The following is an 18,627-nucleotide window of genomic DNA, read 5'->3' as shown; positions in this document are numbered from 1 at the left end:
CAAAAAGTCACTTTGCTTGATCTCAGGTGGCTGGATGTTTGACCATCACAAGGGCAGTAAAAACAAAAAGAGAGAGAGATAAGCTGTGTGTGTGTGTGTGTGTGTGTGTGTGTGTGTGTGTGTGTGTGTGTGTGTGTGTGTGTGTGTGTGTGTGTGTGTGTGTGTGCGTGTGTGCGTGCGTGCGTGCGTGCGTGCGTGCGTGCGTGCGTGCGTGCGTGGTCCTCGATAGTCAGATACCCTCCCCGCACAGGAACACACAACCACATGTAAAATGCACAACCCTGTGGGACTGATCGACCACAGGCTTACCTTTCTCAAAGTCCCCCTCCTTATTGCTTTCAAACCCCACAGCTTGTGAATTCTTTACAGGGTCTCGTTGTAACTGAAACCCGCCTCTTGGCACCAGACAGACCACAGCTCAGACAGGACTTCATTCCTCTGCTGCTGTAACTTCTGTTTACCTGCCATTTCTTTTCTGAACCTGCTTTCTTCTTGCAAAAATGTTAGCTTATTAACAAAAATGTGTATCCTTAAAAACAGGTCAGTGTTTACTTACTCCACGAGTTTGTTGCATTAAAAAAGGCTTTTATCATAATATAAAGATTATATAATCCACTTCAGGAGCCACAGAATCAATTTAATTACAACAAATATTCTTGTCAAAATACTTCACAATGCATTTTTGTTTTCCTTCATTCGAGTTGTAAAAAGTAGTAAAATAATCATGAAACAGGAGACTGCAAGGTCAGAACCAAATTGTTTAAAATTAATCTGTAATGCTTAATTTCCTGTGAGGCCACTACCGTGACAAATTCTAATAAAAATTACAAAAATTTACAGAATTTTTTAATTAATCCTCACCACCAATTTTGTCAGTATTAATGCACAAATAAGCTTCAGCAGGACAGTGCAGAAAATATTTGGTAAGACCAGAAGGCACTGGATAGGCAAACTGCTTACTGAAAGTACTGCATAGATTGTACAGGTCGCATTCATATCAATGTCTCTGCACTCCAATATGCATATGCAGAGCACACACAAGTCATATATCTTGCTGAAACATGTCACTTTTTCCCTGCAGGTCAGTTTTCCCCTTGTCTCTTGAGGCTAATAAGAAAATAATTAGTTGTCTGGACACATAAAGAGGCACGCCGAGATGACATGGTCATGGAAATTATGCTTTGATGGTCCCCAAGCAAACTCCCCACACTGATAAAATACTTAATAATATGTGTGTGTATATCGTTACATGCCTTCCCTGTGCCCACTTTATTTAATGACAGTCATGTGAGGTCGCTAAAAGTGCAAAGCCATTAACAGGCCTGATTCACAGCCTGATGGAAGAGATCCCAGCAGACACAAAGACAAAAATGTACACGCAGGGTTAACCTTTTCAAAAATACTGAACAATAACATACAAAAATCTCAATAATTACAACTAGTTTGTGAAATAATATCAAAATCTCTCATGAGATGGTAATTTATGATTTCACGCTCTCTAAAATTAACCCATATAAAGTGTCCAACCATTAAGATTAATTTTTTTGAGTGGTAATTTTTCCGACTGAAACATGGTTGCAGATTGAATAAACTTATATAAAGACTTGCTACTATATATATATATATATATATATATATATATATATATATATATATATATATATATATATATATATATATATATATATATATATATATATATATATATATATATATACCTACATACATACATATACACACACGACAGTATGACTCTATTAAGTGTGTCCTTGTTCCGCAGGTCTGAGACACGCATACAAAACAAAGCACGCACATACTTACTCCAAAACCCTTCAGCAACACACTCAGCATGAGCAGGACTGTTTGACATGCAGCAGACAGAAATGCTCATGGTTTTTTTCTCCCCACTCACCTTCACCTGGGAGCCTTGGCAGCAGACGACCACTCTTATTTGATTATTTTAAGAGGTGGGAAAACAAATTGACAGCTATAATGAATTACTATAGACAGTGAATGGCACAAGGGTCAAGGTGGGTATTAAGCTTAACGAAATATTGTCTCACCATGTACTTGTGAAAGACGTTCAGTGAAAGATTTTTAAAAAAGAGACTATTGCAGTGATCACGAACTACATTACATGTGAAATGTTAAGGTTTGAGCTAATATTTATATACATAAAAAAACTAACATTATTAATCAAATTGATAAAATCAGTTGAGTTACATAAATAAAGAGAAGAAGTGTCTATTTGGCTGCTTGCTTTGGATGAACATCATTAAAGCAAATTATTGCAACTTTTAGTACTTCCCCGACATACAACGTCAACACTTGACTCCACCGCGATCAATAAACATCAATGATTAAGGTAATAAATGAGAATTAAATCAATTGATTTGTGGTGGTGCACTACTTTTGCAGGGCTTGTCACGTAGCGAGCTGGTTTACCTCGTATTTAAACAGTTGCACGCAGACTTTAGTTGGACCACAAGTGAGCTGAGCTATTGAGCTTAATAACATCATGTGACCATCAGTTTATTTGTCACATGATCCCAAGTCACCATATGTCAGTGTAGCAGCACACTTTGACAGTAACCACTCCATTCTTTCTTTTCAAAGTTGAATAAAACCTCAGAAATGGACAGATATAAACCTGAATAGCAAAAAGCCCAAGAGCAAGAGTTTATTGTTAGTGTTTTTCATTTAGACTTTACAGCGTTGCTCAATGTGCAATAACAAGCAGGATCATGATTGGCTGAACGGTCAGCGAGTCCTCCTCAGCACAGATCAGGTCATAATGTGTGTGTGTGTGTGTGTGTGTGTGTGTGTGTGTGTGTGTGTGTGTGTGTGTGTGTGTGTGTGTGTGTGTGTGTGTGTGTGTGTGTGTGTGTGTGTGTGTGTGTGTGTGTGTGTGTGTGCGTGCTGAAAGGCAAAGAGGAAGATCATTGAGTCTCTGATGGTGAAGTCCCCCGGGAACTGTTGACCGAAATGATTTCATTTTTATTAGTACAGTGAAAGTTAATAAACCATGAGCACAACATCCTGTAATGCTTACATCTGGTGGTGTGATTGTCCAGAGTCGCTTATGAATTGATTCACCTGTCATTGTAATGCAAAGTCAAATGGAAAGGCAAATAACTAGTAATAATACCTTCACAAAGTGGATGACGGCAGTTTGGTGACGTAAGCCGTCTGGATGGAGAGAACAATGCAATAAATAACTTTGCATTATCATGAATGCTAGACTCTTTGGAGTGTTCACATTTGGTGCAATGGTGTGTATTGAAAAGTAAAATAATTTTTTACAATGAATACATGATCCGCCTTGTAGAGGGACAATAACTTTGAAAAATATATACCATATGGCAAAAAAAAAAAAAAAAAGCCAAACCTCAATAACCTGGGGAACTGATATCCAATCATACTCTCATCTACTCTGTGTGAAGGAGATGTGTTGAGGCGACGGCTCGCAGCTAGTTCCTCTTCAAAACTGTTCTTCCAGATAGTTTGTTGTTCCAATCAACCTTGAAATCACCTCAGTGCTCTGAAAAAAAAGCAGAATCACCACCTCCCTCTGTCTCTCTCCCTCTATCTCTCTCTCTTTCCTATCAGCATTGCCTTTATTTACTCTATAGATCGGTGAGAGGAGCTGTTAGAGAGAACACCAAGGGAAGAAAACAAAGGCGATCAATAATACAGGAGAGGAAATCAACAGGAGTGGATGGTGCACCTGTTTGTTTGTGTGTGCGTGCGTGCGTGCGTGCGTGCGTGCGTGCGTGCGTGCGTGCGTGCGTGCGTGCGTGCGTGCGTGCGTGCGTGTGTCATATTGTCTTTGGCAGACACTGACCATTTATGACAAAGAGGTAAAGGTCTTTAATAAATCTGGCTTTGAAAGCATATGTGTTGGGTGTATAAAGACATTGTGCTGCGATGTTTCCATCAGCTCCTCTCCTGGATGCCCCACTACGTATTCTTCAAGCCTAAAAGAAGAGTTTGCCGTCAGATTCCCCGATGCCATTGCTGACAGTATTCATGTAAACCCCGAGCCTCAGCTGTCAGCTAAACTGTCTCAGGCCCGCTCATGCTCCCTTCTTTTTTTGAGGCTGCGCAACTTATGCTAATGCCTGTCGAGCTCAGTAGGTGAAAGGAAGGTTTTCACTCATATCAGCCGTCCCTTTTCATCATGCCCGTCTTTTCTAGCTGTGGCAATTTAATGTCAGTCAGGGGAGTGCCTCAAGAAAACCTCTTCCAGAAGATGACCTCTAAGTGAATATGAAAGAGACCCACTGTTGCCATTTATGAGGTAGCAGTCATAAATGGAGGTATAACATGTTGAATGAATCAGTATTATTATTCCTGTGTCTCTTATTTCACTTCTGTTCAGTTTGTTTTGTTTTTTTATTAGTGAAGTTCTGATCAGTGTGTCTTATGCTAGTGCGACATGGCATGACTGTGATTTTCAATCCCACATCAGTAAAGCAGAAGCCTCTCCGACAGAGGCACCGTGAGCTGTTATCCCGGGTAAAAAAAAAAAAAAACCTCCAGCCACCACGACGTGGGTACGTTACCTCCACGTAATGCCAATCTGTCAGCTGTCACTTTTGTAAGTAGTTAACTAGGCTGTCAACACGCCTGTCGCGCGTGACAGCCAGACAGATTGGAAAAACCGCATTTGGAGAAGTACCATTGTCAAAATGAATGTCATCATATTTGGCATGGGTGTTGAGAATATCTCACATTACCCCATGATATCGGTGTCAATTTGGAACAAGTGTCGCTAACGTTGTGGTATCTTCACATTAATAATTGGTTTGACATATCTCAATCTCCACTTTCGACAGCGATAGTAGGAATATAGTCCCAGAACAGTGAAATCCATCCCCTTTCTCACTTTTTTCATGTTTTTATCCCCCTCTTGCCATTTCCCCAGTCTTACCGATCATTCAAATCACACTTCGTCTCCTGCTGGCATATCACACATTTTGTTTTTGCATATGCACATGTGTATGTATTATCTGTGCTTGTTTTAGTCCATCCTTTTATTTGGACATCATCCGCTTCCGTGTTTCCTTTGGAGCATTTTAGTCTACTTTTTTGCATATCTATGCACGCGAGATGTGGATGCCTTAGTGCATATTAGACCCGAGGGGTTTTTATCTTTTGTATTCATAGACTTGTCTGCACATAAACAGCATCACTCTCCTGTTTCTTCTAACTCATTTCCTCTGTTCCTCCAAAATCTTATGAGCATCGATCCATCGTCCCTCAAGTGGAATGGGGACAGTAAAGTCATCTTTATTGGCTACATTGGCTCCAGGCAAATGCCCTCTACTAGTTCATTAGTTAAGGTCTGTTGATGCCATCAATAGTGAATCCCGACAACTTTTACAACTGTAATATACGCGCCTGTCGTTATGAATCATTGGATCCTGATGATGGGTACCTAAAGATATGATAGGCTGGAATTTACACTATAACTTTTACGGTCCCATTTTGTGACCACACAACTCCCAATTTCTCTCGGACTGCGTTTGTTCGTGAACAGACGATGCAAATCCAAATCCCATCATGAAGTTGTACACGCCGTCACACCTTAATGAACACTTGTCAGGTGTATTTACGAGCTTATTAGGATGAGAGAAAAAGTTCGGGAAGTCATAAGTAAACACACAAAATGGCTGATAAAACTTGCAAGTCATGCTGCCAGTGCCTTGTGTTTTCAGTTCTTTGTATTCCCAGGATGTCTCTGGTGCTGTCAAACGAATAACCTTTTCGGAGGGAAGAGCTAATTGGCAGATCCGTTGAATGTTTCTTCTTTCTCTTTTCTCTCTCTCTTTCTCCTTTTTTTCTCTATTTTTTTCCACATTAATTCTGCACCGCTTCTACCTGTCGGTGTGCTCACAGCCATCCGTTACCTCAGTATGCTCATTACTGCGGTATGCCACACTAATGCTAATTAAACTGCAGTGGCAAAAATTTGCATTCTTCCAAGGATTCATTTAGTTTGGTTGCAGTGACCAGCAGCAGCCTGCTGGAAACCACTACTCGATTTCAAATAAGAAAACACATTAATGTCAAAATAAACAGGAAGTTGTTGCTGTATTAAGATTTGGCACATTTTTCAACAAGTCATCTACTTTTTATTTTTATAAATAATAGCTCTATGCTGTTTGTCATGATATAAGTTGTGCTGGCTCTGCATAATACAGTTACCAATGAACATCTGATTAAACAGACATGACCTTATTCTGAGTGGAAATAGGTGGTAATTCATTGGTCTTTCACCATTTCCTGGACTGAATCCACTGAGGAAAGTCTGCATTGAATCTGTGGGAGGGATTCTGCAGATACAAACATCCTCAACCTTGATCGAATCCCTGCACCACTCTAAAACCCTGCATTAGTATTGACCTGTATGATTCTCACGTCCAATTTATGCCACTTGAAACTTTTTGCAAACACAACAATATCCTGCTTAGCACCACTATTCCCCAGCCGAGAAGCCACAATAAACTCCTGCAACTCTTGCAGTTGTATTTATAAGAAGTTGTTTCTCCGATCTTGAGACTCCAGTGTCCGTGGATTTTTTTCTCTGGTTTCTTAGCCCAGGGGAGGGTGGCTGTCCCCTGTGTATGGGTGACTGGTTTCACCCCTTCCCCTCACCCTCCACCTCCACTTCTTGGTGGGCGCAGAGGCAAGTTGAGGGAAAGGAACAAGGCCAAGAAGTGACAGGGGCATCAGGATGGAACGGAGTGCTGCGCATCCCAGTTTCCTCTAAACTGTCACCATCATAGTGTGAAGACACACACACACACCGTGCCCAAGCATACACACACACACACACACACACACACACACACACACACACACACACACACACACACACACACACACACACACACACACACACACACACACACACACACACACACACACACACACACACACACACACACACAGCCACACACCCACTTTTAAGTCAGGACCATTGCTCACTGTCACCTATTGTCACTCCTCCACACACAGGGAACCACAGACACTGGGAAATGGACCTGCACGCACTCAGCTCACACTGCAGAAGGTGCTTCTGCTCCAGTCCGGCAGAGCATGAACCAGACACAACCGCCTGACATGAGACAGAGACGGTGAATGAGAGATGTGGTGACAGGCCAAGGAAGCTGAGATATATTGTGATATATTCCCGGCAATGAGGAGGGGGGACAAGAGGTTATATAGATCCAGTGTAAAAGAGAGCGAGGATTAGAAATCTTCTCATAAAGAGCATAAATTATACTCGAGAAGTAGGTACTCCAGTTGAGTATGTGAAAGTAAACACACACACATGCATACGCACACACACACACACACACACACACACACACACACACACACACACACACACACACACACACACACACACACACACACACACACACGCACACACGCACGGCTCATCTTGACTTTTACAGAGAGCCCCCCTGAGAGTACTCAAGCAGGTCACCTCGCACATCTCCTCCCATGACAACATCATCAGAGCAGCAGCATAATAACCATGTTATATAACCCAACAGCTTGGTGCACCAATGTTTTACTGTTAATAACAGATAGTATTGCCAAGCCAAGCCCAAAATCAGTATATTTTATTAAAGATCGATTGGAAAGCGGTTCAGTTTAAGATTGTATCCAGGTATCTGGTCTGGAGATGTGATGTACGTAGTTAAGATCGTATTAATCGCAAAATACCATACTTTATCTTTAGTTGTGTCATTGATCTCCTAACACTGCCTAAAAAGTAAATATCTATTCAGCTTTTGTCTTTCACAAAGGTCACTGCAGTCCATTTTAATATCTATCTTTTTACACTTTTTGCACCTCATGCTGCAACCAGGATTCTAATCCAGGTCCCACACAAAGTCCAGATTAAGACTTAACCACCATGGGAGATTTAATCAGTGCTAATAAACACAGCCTTGCATATCAACTCAAAGTGGATGAGGTGTGTAATGTGTAAATGTAAAATTTAAATCCAGTTCTTTAAAGCTTTTTTTTTGCTGAAATAAATAAATATATGAAAATCAAAAATGATCACTCCACTTGGTCTTTATACGACATCATTTTTCAGGAGACGTCAGTTCAAATGTCACCCTATGTTGGATAAAGTCTATACAAGAGATAGAATGAATAGATAGATTATGCGCCACACTTCGAAGTACTAAGAAAGAGAAAATGATTCCATTCACAGTACAAACATGTACATTCTGAGAGCTGCCATAGCACAATGCTAGCTATAGTTTTCATCAGCCTCCTCGTTAAAAGCGTCTGTACGGCTCTGAATAAACACACCTTAACTCTGCACACCGGCTATCGACTGCCTGGATCAATGGCAGTATACGCTGCTGTCTAAAGTTGCGCGTGTTCAAGATCATAACACCATCGAGATAATGATAAAAGCGAGGTGGACTGTTGAGATCATAGAGGGCGAGAAAAGCCTGTTGCCATCATCCTCAAGGGCAGTTATGAAACCTCATCAAACGGGGGCTTTGAATCTGCAGTTACCTCTGGAAACATAATAGAACCACTGGAAAGATGATAAGATATTGTTTTGTCGTGTTTCACATAAAATCGAGATCGGGTCGTGTTGACGTAGTAATAAATGGGATATATGACATGTTTTGAAATTGCTTATTTTCATCCCTTGAATCCAAATGCCTATTTTAACCCATATGAGCTGTTAGATTTGTTTCTTAAGAACAAGCAGTAAGCGACAGTAACACTTATCAAAGTGAAACTGATGTGCAATGGAGGATATGAACTAAAGAAGTTTCTGTCATGATTTGTTATTCAAGTTTTCCTTGCATTCATGAACCAACATGATTAAATTGTAATCCAGGAAAAAAAAAAACATTTGACGAAAGGCAATGACTTATTGTCTGCCTGTTTAGTGTTTCTGCAGCACATGCACACACACTCACACCCACACACACTTGTTTAATACAGAGAGCCTGGCCTAATGGCTTCCTCAGGGGCAACAGTGGCATCACATATGCTAGATAAACAACCTAATAAGACCTCCACACCATGCCACCTTCGGATCCTTCAGCCAGGGGGCTGTTTGTTTGCGGGTATGAGTGTGGGAGAAAGAGCGAACGATAGAGAGAGAGAGAGACAAAGTGAGAGAGCGAGGGAGCAGTGAAAGAAGTAGGTGGCAAAGCTTTTGACCATTGCTCCTTCATGCCCAGAGGTCTGAAGTGATACTGTCAGTATCTTTCTTTTAAAAGGTTTTCTATGTGTCCCTGTGTAGAAAACCTTGATAATGTCATCAAAAATTAGTATAATGCAAGAATGAAGTGCAGACATTTTGATATTGAGAGGTCAGAGGCCAGTGAATCTATAAAGAAATGGTTTATGAATACAAAAAAAAAAAAGGAAAATGATCAAGTCAACTTCATGCCGGCATGAAAACGTAGTGCATTTTTTTTTCATTCTTTTCCTCATGAATCTTACATGAGGTTTGTTGCATTTGTTCGGGCAGAAATGGAAGTAAAATGGGACTTAACTGGTCGGCAGAGGTGTACCGCTGCGAGGCGGTAATTCTAACTCACATGCACATTAGGAGATTGTTTTATTTCATTTTTTTTTTTAGCTTTATACCTTTGCAAACTCTCTGCAGCAGTGTTACTGCATAATTTTCCGCTCAGCTGGTGTTCTCGCTTTGGTTGTATGCAAAGGGGGGGATAGCTGAGGGTGTCCTCGACCGGAGGGTAGCCACTCTGCAATTTCTGTGTTTTCAGGTATGACCGTATGAGAGACAGATTGCATATGTGTGTGTGTGTGTGTGTGTGTGTGTGTGTGTGTGTGTGTGTGTGTGTGTGTGTGTGTGTGTGTGTGTGTGTGTGTGTGTGTGTGTGTGTGTGTGTGTGTGTGTGTGTGTGTGTGTGTGTGTGTGTGTCTGGAAGGGTTCATTCATGTGTCAGAGAGTGCACGTGTGTCCACACAAACTATAGTAACAGGGTCATGGCCAGTGGGCCAGGTAATGACTCTCCCACCAGTCCCTTCATGCGGATTTCTGCTCTGTGGAGACCAACACTCTTAATGATAGCAGGATGAGGCGTGGACCGTGTGTGTGTGTGTGTGTGTGTGTGTGGGTGGGTGTGTGTGTGTATTTTCTGTTAAATTCAGGTGTGTTTACTCGTATATCCAAGTGAGTGCAGATGGGTCTTTTGACTGGCTCCCCTACGTTACTGTAACATAAACAGCCTGAGGCTATTAGTATGTATAGGATTCCATATAGTGTCTGATGATGCATGGGCAGCATTGTAATTGTGTTTTACCTGGACGTACACAGTGCCTAATTGTTGTTCATTGATTTCCCACAAACAGGACTGTGGTGGAACAGACAACAAATACTCTAATAACTATTGGAATTTTAAGAAAGAATTTCTACTTTTTTTTTTTTTAAATGTACTTGTTTTGTGGCTGGTTGTTTTTGTGCCTGTATATGGTTCTTATATGTATTCCAAGTGTCGTTATTGACCACTTTTACATTCAGTGATGGTGCATGCTGCCCGTTTGTGTATGTTCACACTCGTTTGGCTCTTTTCCCGACGTGAGCCTTTTGTTGGAGCCGAGTACGGCTGGACTCCAGCTTTGTGAGAATTTAATAGCTTTCATTTCCCAGCCCGCTTGACCTTCTCCATATGCCTTACATTAGATATGCATTACACCTGAAGTCTCACATGGCAGCATACATCTGCACCCTGTCTTTAGTGCACTCTTTCTCTCCGCTCTCATGAGCCCTGCAACCTGTGCCCCACTGATACTCCACTTTCAGTCACCAGGGATCCAGTCTGGAATTAGACTATGTCTCTGTGCCTTTGAAATAAGAATACACTACCTATGGTGATGATATGTTTCTGTTGATTTGACCGGTGTTGTATTGAGTGATGAATTTTGTGTCGTCTAATTGCTCCAACTATGTTCAGCTGTTTTCTCCTCCTTCCTATCGTCTCCCTGAACCCAATGGTATACAGTGTATTCCAACATGAAGTGCATTATCAGTAAAAAAGCCATCTAGTTCTGAATGGCCTTGACAACCTCATCAGCAACAATTGGCGATGTGAAAAAAGAAAATGCAATTCTGCTCTCCCCACCGTCTCTCTCTAATTGTGTCACCTTATCAAAGCCTGAGAGAAACAAGAGTGCAGATTAGTTTCCATTCAGGGCCCATCTAATCCTTTCAGCTCGCTCTCTCATAATGTGTCATCACCAGTCAGTCCGCGAAGCTCTGCACAACAGCCGTGTTTACCAACCAAATGAATAGATGTTGGACGTCTAATTCACAGCAAAATAAAAAAAAGAGATAGCCTGAGTCAGTCTTTTTATGACTGTTATTTGAAATCTAAATCGTTTTGATCGTTCACTAAACGTTCTATTCTTTGATGTTTACAAAGGGTGGGATGGTTACATATTGTTACAAACGATGCAATCTTTTTTTTTTTCCCTTTCAAGGTCTGTGTGGATGGTAATTGAAAACAATTATCCAGTGCTTTGCTCTGTTAAGGCCCACCTCTTAAATCAGTTCAACTATGTACAGCATTATCTTCAGCATCCCTTCACTGAAGCTGCAAGTCAACAAGAGCAGCAACACAAATTCTCCTTCACACGGACGTGAACACAATATAAATCAAAGTGAGCAGCTGTCCTGCACTTGGTAAAGAGGAGTTCCTCTGTTTTATCTATGATCTCGATCGTTCTTTCTACAATGCTTGAACTAAAAAAGAAAGCATTGATGTTGGTGTGGATGTGTTCAGATCAAGCCAGAATACATAGTGTGAAGGATCCTAAATAGCAAAATGTACTTCCAAGATAAGTGAATTAACTTCTCATGCCAGTTTTATACTTCTCAGAGTCTGTGTGTTATTTTTCCCATGGAACACCTCATGTTTGTTTGGTGTAACCCTCCCGTCTCTACTTCAGCAGCAGTTTTCTTCAACTGACTGAGGAAATCCCACACAAGCAGTGCCTGCAGAGAGATGTAGAGATGAAGGGAAGAGCTTCCTCCTTCTGTTGAGTCATTGTCTGACTGGGATGCAAAGGTTTAACATTCAACCCGTTGGCTTTTTAATGCTTACCAGCAAGACTGTGCCCTCCTGACTCAGAGAAGGAGATATAAAAGTACAGTCAATGCTGGGCTACAAAGACATGATGCGAGACCAGAGTCTCCCTGTTGTGTTCCACAAGTGAGAAAGACTCTTTTGAGCATACCTCATAACATGCAGGAGAATCTTTATCCTAGCAATAGTTATTGACAGCTTCTTCTCAAATACATCTCTCTTGAAAACGGTTCAGGAAATTCAAATGCAACAAAACGTTGGAAAGAAATGGCATCTAGAAAGTTGATAAAGCCAACTTTCCAAGCTGGCAATACAAATGTGCCAGGATTGTCTGCATAATTTTCTAAGGACTGAATCATACTTAAAATTGGATGTTCACACAAAATTGGTCATCTAATTATCTTACCGCTATTTCTGACTTGGGAGATGCTGAAGTTGACAAAGGATATACCCAAAGCAGAGAGACAGACAATTACACCTTACTGACAATTTTAATCAATTATTAATGAGAGTATTAGAAATAGATCAATCGAAATTCCAAGTGCCCAGCAGCACATGTAACGTCCAGCTTGGATATGAAACAGAGATTCATTGTGAGTGTTAACCACCACACCAGAGTGCAGAAGCCACATTAGTTATTATTATTCAATGTGCATGATTGACTTTATTGAAATTTCTCTGGCACAGAGAAGAACTAAGGGCATGTTTGTTCAGTACATTGCATTTTAAAACATAATTTTAAAAAGAAAAGTTGAATGTTTAGAGGTTAAAAGCTCTAAAAAGTATAAAATATGAGACACTGAATTTATTTCAAGAAAATTAAAATAGCTAAATATCTAATTCTATCCATAATTAAATGCTGTAACCTCCCAGCCATTATGCATTAACAAGCTCCTGCACAGCCATGCCAGGTCTTGTTGCACTTATTCACCCACATTCTTATATTAGTATAGTATATTATGAATGTCCACAGTTGATCAAATGTGTGGGCCACACATTTTCGCCAGAGCAATTATTTATTATATTTCACATTCATAAAAGCCTTAAAAAAAAAACTAAATATGTTCCCATGCCTTTGCAGCATTTCCTCCTTCCTTCATCCTCCTCCCTCCTCGCTTTGTTTTCGACTTTTGTTGCACTTTTCTTGCGTCATTATTCCTTCGTTCTTCTCTGTTGTTTAGAGTAGCCACAGTCAAGCACAACAGTGGTTAATCAACCATAAATGTCATATAGCTTTTACAGATATTTTATTCTTGAGTAGCTTTTGTTTGCCAGTGTCACGCATAGCCAAAGGGTTAAAAAGAAGCAGAGGTGAAAGTCAACCAAAAGAAAAATACCCCATGTCTAATAAACAACACGAAGCTAGAACTTGGAAAATAACCAGTAAATTGGAATTAATTAGCATCTCATTTACACAATGTCAACAAAAGACTGTGAGTTGAGAAATTATGTTATTCATGGCCGAAGGCTTTTCCTTGAAGTGTATCTGCCTACGCACATTTCTGCTCTCATGTGACAGCATTTGATTGAAGCTAATCTGGGGGCAGCCGTGTTTCCCACTAATTTACTGTGACTTTAATGCTCATTTGTTATTAATGCCTATTATGTTTTTGTTTCTCATATATATTTTTTTAATGTTTTCTTGTTTTTAATACCTGCAATTCATACTGCCAATATTTCCCAGGATTCACTCGACAATGCCTTTGTGTGTGTGTGTGTGTGTGTGTGTGTGTGTGTGTGTGTGTGTGTGTGTGTGTGTGTGTGTGTGTGTGTGTGTGTGTGTGTGTGTGTGTGTGTGTGTGTGTGTGTGTGTGTGTGTGTGTGTGTGTGTGTGTGTGTGTGTGTGTGTGTGTGTGTGTGTGTGAGGCACAAACCTTTTCCCTTTTTTATTCATGGTTTTTGTAATGATTCAGTCACCCAAAGTGATGATTCACTCACAGACATGCCAGTAAATGTTAATAATGCAACACAGCTTGTCATTTTGGTATTAAATCCAAGGTTTTTATACTAGAACACAATATACAGTCCCTCTGTCAAGCAACGAATACAATCAGACAAAAGAGAAAACATCATTACAGACTCATGCGATTAAAAAGAAAACACATTTTCTTTCTTGGCTCCCTGTGACAGCACTATTTGATAGGTGTAAACAACACACCTGCAGGCATTCACAAAAGAAGTGTATATGGTTATGATATATATATTTGCAGGTGAAAGTGTGCAATAGTGGGTGTCTATGTGGGTTGTTTGCCTCTGGGCCACTCGTATGATGTGGACTTATTAAATCAGCACTAGAAAAGGCGGCACAGACATCACTTATAGAAAAGCACAAAGGAACCTGAAGCGATTAAACCCCTACTCAAACCAGCTTAACAGGGAAAGCCTCACAGAAAGCCAACAATGGCCGCATTCCTTTAAATCTTGCCTCTCTTCTGCTTTCTTTTCCGTTTTCTCTCCGGCACTCCTTACCCCTCCTCCTGCTCTCTCTCAAACAGATTACTTCTTTTGGTGTTCTTTGTGTCTGTCGTCTTTGCTGCACGTTAGGCCGCTTAACTTTACAATACTCATGTCAGGTCAAAGCCCAACCTTCCTCAATCTCCCCAATTCAGCTCCTTTCTGCATAAGGTATTACTGTATCGCAGACGTCAACCACCTCGAAAGTCCCTCTTTCATTCGTTCATTACGACTTCTTTCTTTTCTTTGGTTCAGTCTTTTGCTCCTCCAAGGAAGTTTGAGGGCACTCTGCGGATTTGCTACGTTGTTAATTGCACTGCAAGTTTTTGTCTAAATCAATAAGGGATTAAACTTGAATAAGTTTATGAAGGGATTAGATGAGAACGAGGGTGTGAAGTCGTGCGTGTGCATGTGTGTGCGCATGTGTCTGCAAGAGAAAAAAAAAAGGTTGTATCACAGTTCAAGCTGGTTCATTTCTCACTGAATTTCTCGAGAAAACCTTCATCAGCAATCAGATTCTGTCAAAAAGTATAATTGTAATGACTCCATTTCGAGAAACGTAGTTGCATTTGAAGTCTTCCAGGTGCCCTTAAATACCCTCAGCTCTTCTGCGGAGCGTATTGTAAACAGGAGTTGGTAAATTCCTCCTCCAGGATTCAGGGTCCAGCTTTCCAACTCCCAGAACCTCTGTGCTGGACTGGATTAGACCACCTGGTCTGGTATTAAGAGCGGGAGTAATCCATCCCAGCGCTCTCCAAAGTCCACCTCTCCACCTGCGTTTGGCATTGCCCATGAATGCCAGTCATTAAGATGGCTTCACAAAGACAAGGCCTACCTCTCTTCCCAGTGGGCCGGCTCCACTTCCACATATAGAGCAGCCATTGTTTTATAAGCAGGCTGCTCCCACCCGTCCAGTGACTGGGCTCTCATTCATTGACCACTGTAGGTTGTTGGTCCGCTGCCAGGGAGGAAATATGATAAATGTATCTTAACACCACCTGTCAGGGAGGGGGCGGGACAATCTCTCTTTCCCAGATGCCAGCAGGTGGAACGGGGCAACCGCCGATCAAGTTACTATGTGCATGCATGTGTGTGTGTGTTTGTCACCCATGAATAATGTCCCTTCTTGTGTTTTTTTTTTTTTTTATCCAGGTGCACCAGAAAGGAGAAATGCGAGCGCTCATCAGAGCCCCGACGCTTCGCATCAGACATCAAGCAGTGTGTGCGCCTCAGCGTCCACCCAAACAACATATCGGTGTCCCAGTTTAGTGTCACGGTGAGTGGAGGGAGCAAAAAAAAAGAATATTTTGTTTTGAGGTTTGTGATGGAAAGTTTCGCCTCATTTTGAAGTTTCTGTCACACAGGTAAATACTCTTCCATAGTGCCAATTATCATATGATTACGTTTCAATTAGTAGTTGTTTTTTTCTTCCAGAAAAAAAGAAACACTGCAGCCAAGAGAAAATTATTTCAATGAAGCCGCATTGCAATAAATAGTCAGGAAAGTAAAATATATTTTCTCAGTCAGACAATCTTGTCTGGCAGGTTGACGATATCACACTCTCAAGAATGATTTGTAATACGATGTAATTATCCTCTAAATACTCATTAGGAGCCAGTGTTAACCATATAATCCTGCTTTATATCATTTTACTGCCTGCCAGCATGTTTTCTTCAACATGCACTTCAACTTCACAACTTGCAGTCCTGCCCGGTGAAACGTCCCCCTGAACAAATGTCAGCAGTCATTAACAGCGCAGAGTTGCGCTCAAGCTGCGGTTGTTGTAATAGTTGGCAGCTAAAGGCAGCACTTTCCCTTCTGGACATTTCTTTGTGAAACAGCTGCCGGCGTTCAAGAGGCTCAATTGTTTGTGATTGTTCACAGCGAGTGTATTGACTAGTGCGGTTCTGCAGGACCCCGAACATCCATGAACATTTGAATAGAAGCAGAATAGTGGCGCGTGTGAATGATGTATATCAAACGTGTCATACGCTGGTATTTTGTCATGCTGCATTGGAGTGAAATCTTTCGAATGTAAAAGCTGTATTTGTTTCTCTGCTGCATCCTCTTGAAATTCACTCTGACCGAAGACTCCAGAACAAATGGTTTGTGATGTGGGTTTGTGCGTGCGTGACGGTACTACATGTTCAGGACAAGACTGTTGTGCAAGAACATATTGTGCTATGTGTATTTTTACAGCATTGCACCATTTCTCCACTGAAACTCCCCCAAAAAATGCTCCAAGATAGTGACACTGAACCTCACAAATATCAGACCGCCAACAAGTGATGCTACATTTCTTGTTTATATTTGGTAGGGAAATAGTTTTGGAAGCCATTAACCGGCGAGGTGCACGGCTCTCCCATTAATATGGATTATCATTTTCCGAAAAGAAGCCAGACTGTTCTCCATCTGTGTTGCTCAGAGGGGCCACAGGTGAGCTGTTGATTTTTTTCCAAAATGCACTCCTGCTTCACTGTAATGATATTCATTGATGTGGGTGTGTTGCGTTGCTCAAACCCAAGTCTTCAGAGAGTGTTTAACCTTTTACCACACACACACACACACACACACACACACACACACACACACACACACACACACACACACACACACACACACACACACACACACCATCCACCTTAATGCTGGGCAGGGGCTTCTGTGAAAAGCACAAGGGCTCCTCCTTGACCTTTCTGTTATTAAATATTTGTTTGGATAGATAAGGCGCAGGAACTCTTCGGAGGAACAAGGACACATCCCTGCTGAGAGAACATTATTTTTTGTCTGACTTATAAGGCTCCCTTTGGTCATTTACAAAAAGTTTCTGTGAGCTCCGAAACAAATTGCTTCTGTTCAAGTGCCCAATATAGTTTGAGTGTTCATCACTTAAAAATAAGGCCTAAAACAAGAAAAAGATTCCCTCTTGTTTATTTAATTGCAATAAATTCATGCATCTTGTACTTTATTGAACAAATGATCTATCCGATCAGCTTAGACAGCTGTGGGAAGATGCAAAGTTAGGTTTTTCCTTCCCTATTTCTGACATCTAACTGCTTTTACTTAAATTCCCTTTACAGCCAGAATATTTTTCACAACATAAACAACATTTCATATTCCCAGCATTGGATGTGGTGTTCATAAACCAGAGGAGGTCATTTCTGTATAGCCACAGAATATTTCACCTCACATAAGTATGTGATTTTCAGATTTATCCAGCACTGTGGTGGCTGGGCATAGCTGTGACTACTCAAAGTATAATTGAAGAAACTCTGGGTACTGCCATATTCACTCCTTCAAAGTAAGAATAGATAGAAGCGAGAAAAGAGAAGGCCGAGAGGTCGGTTGCGAGGAGACGCCTGGTCATGCGCTGTCCGTCTAGTGCTGGACGGTGTGCATCTGTACACATTGCCGCTGCCCTCTTTTTATTAAACAGCAATATAAAAACAGCGCAGGTCAGCCCTTCTCTGCCGCTGAGGCAGCTTTCAGCATCACAGCGTCGGATCACAAGTATACTATGAGCTACGCCTCAAATCAATGCCTGGACCAAGGCCGCCGCACAGACACAGTTTTTCATCAATATGTATATTTTTGGTCTTGACCCCACTCCACCTGCCTCCACAGCCATGTGTTTTCTTCTTTCATTCAAGGACGGAGCTTTTTCCTCACCTTGTACTTCACCTGAAGTCATTTTCCTGAGGTGCACAGAGAGCTTACGCAGCATTTTCAGATGAAGAGGGAACATTTGCATTCTCTTTTTGTGAGACTTCCTTTCACTCACAGCTTCTGCTCTCTCTGCTTGCCTTCATTTGTGCACCTCAGTCCACATGCTAGTCCCCTCCTCATCTTGCCTGAAGCCTCTTTTATTTCCTACACGGACCTCCGGTCATCTATGTCGAGATGGCCGCTTCACATTATGACATGCCCTTTCTCTATGAAATCCGTTGAGCTCATAGATGCCAATAGGCGAGACATAGAAAGGTTGTTTGTGGTCATCAGATGTGGCTTATCAAGATGACATTGATTTCACTTTGAAGTCCATCTGTGCATCAGTGTCACAGTT

The 18,627-nt window shown here is 41.3% G+C and overlaps 1 protein-coding gene across 1 annotated transcript in view; it reads left to right on the top strand.

Annotated features, from left to right (window-relative positions):
• The window catches only part of plxna4 (plexin A4), a gene marked incomplete at both ends in the record, with an annotated part of 207,926 nt that overhangs the window by 125,410 nt on the left and 63,889 nt on the right, over positions 1–18,627 (top strand). Inside the window, one exon of the mRNA XM_080517929.1 lies at positions 15,717–15,840. Within this exon, the coding sequence (XP_080374055.1) occupies positions 15,717–15,840 (124 nt within the window). The remainder of the gene's footprint in view (positions 1–15,716; positions 15,841–18,627) is intronic.

Source organism: Blennius ocellaris (genome assembly GCF_963422515.1).
Source record: "Blennius ocellaris genome assembly, chromosome: 22".
NCBI classification, from domain to species: domain Eukaryota; kingdom Metazoa; phylum Chordata; class Actinopteri; order Blenniiformes; family Blenniidae; genus Blennius; species Blennius ocellaris.
This window is presented reverse-complemented; position numbering and strand designations above follow the sequence as displayed.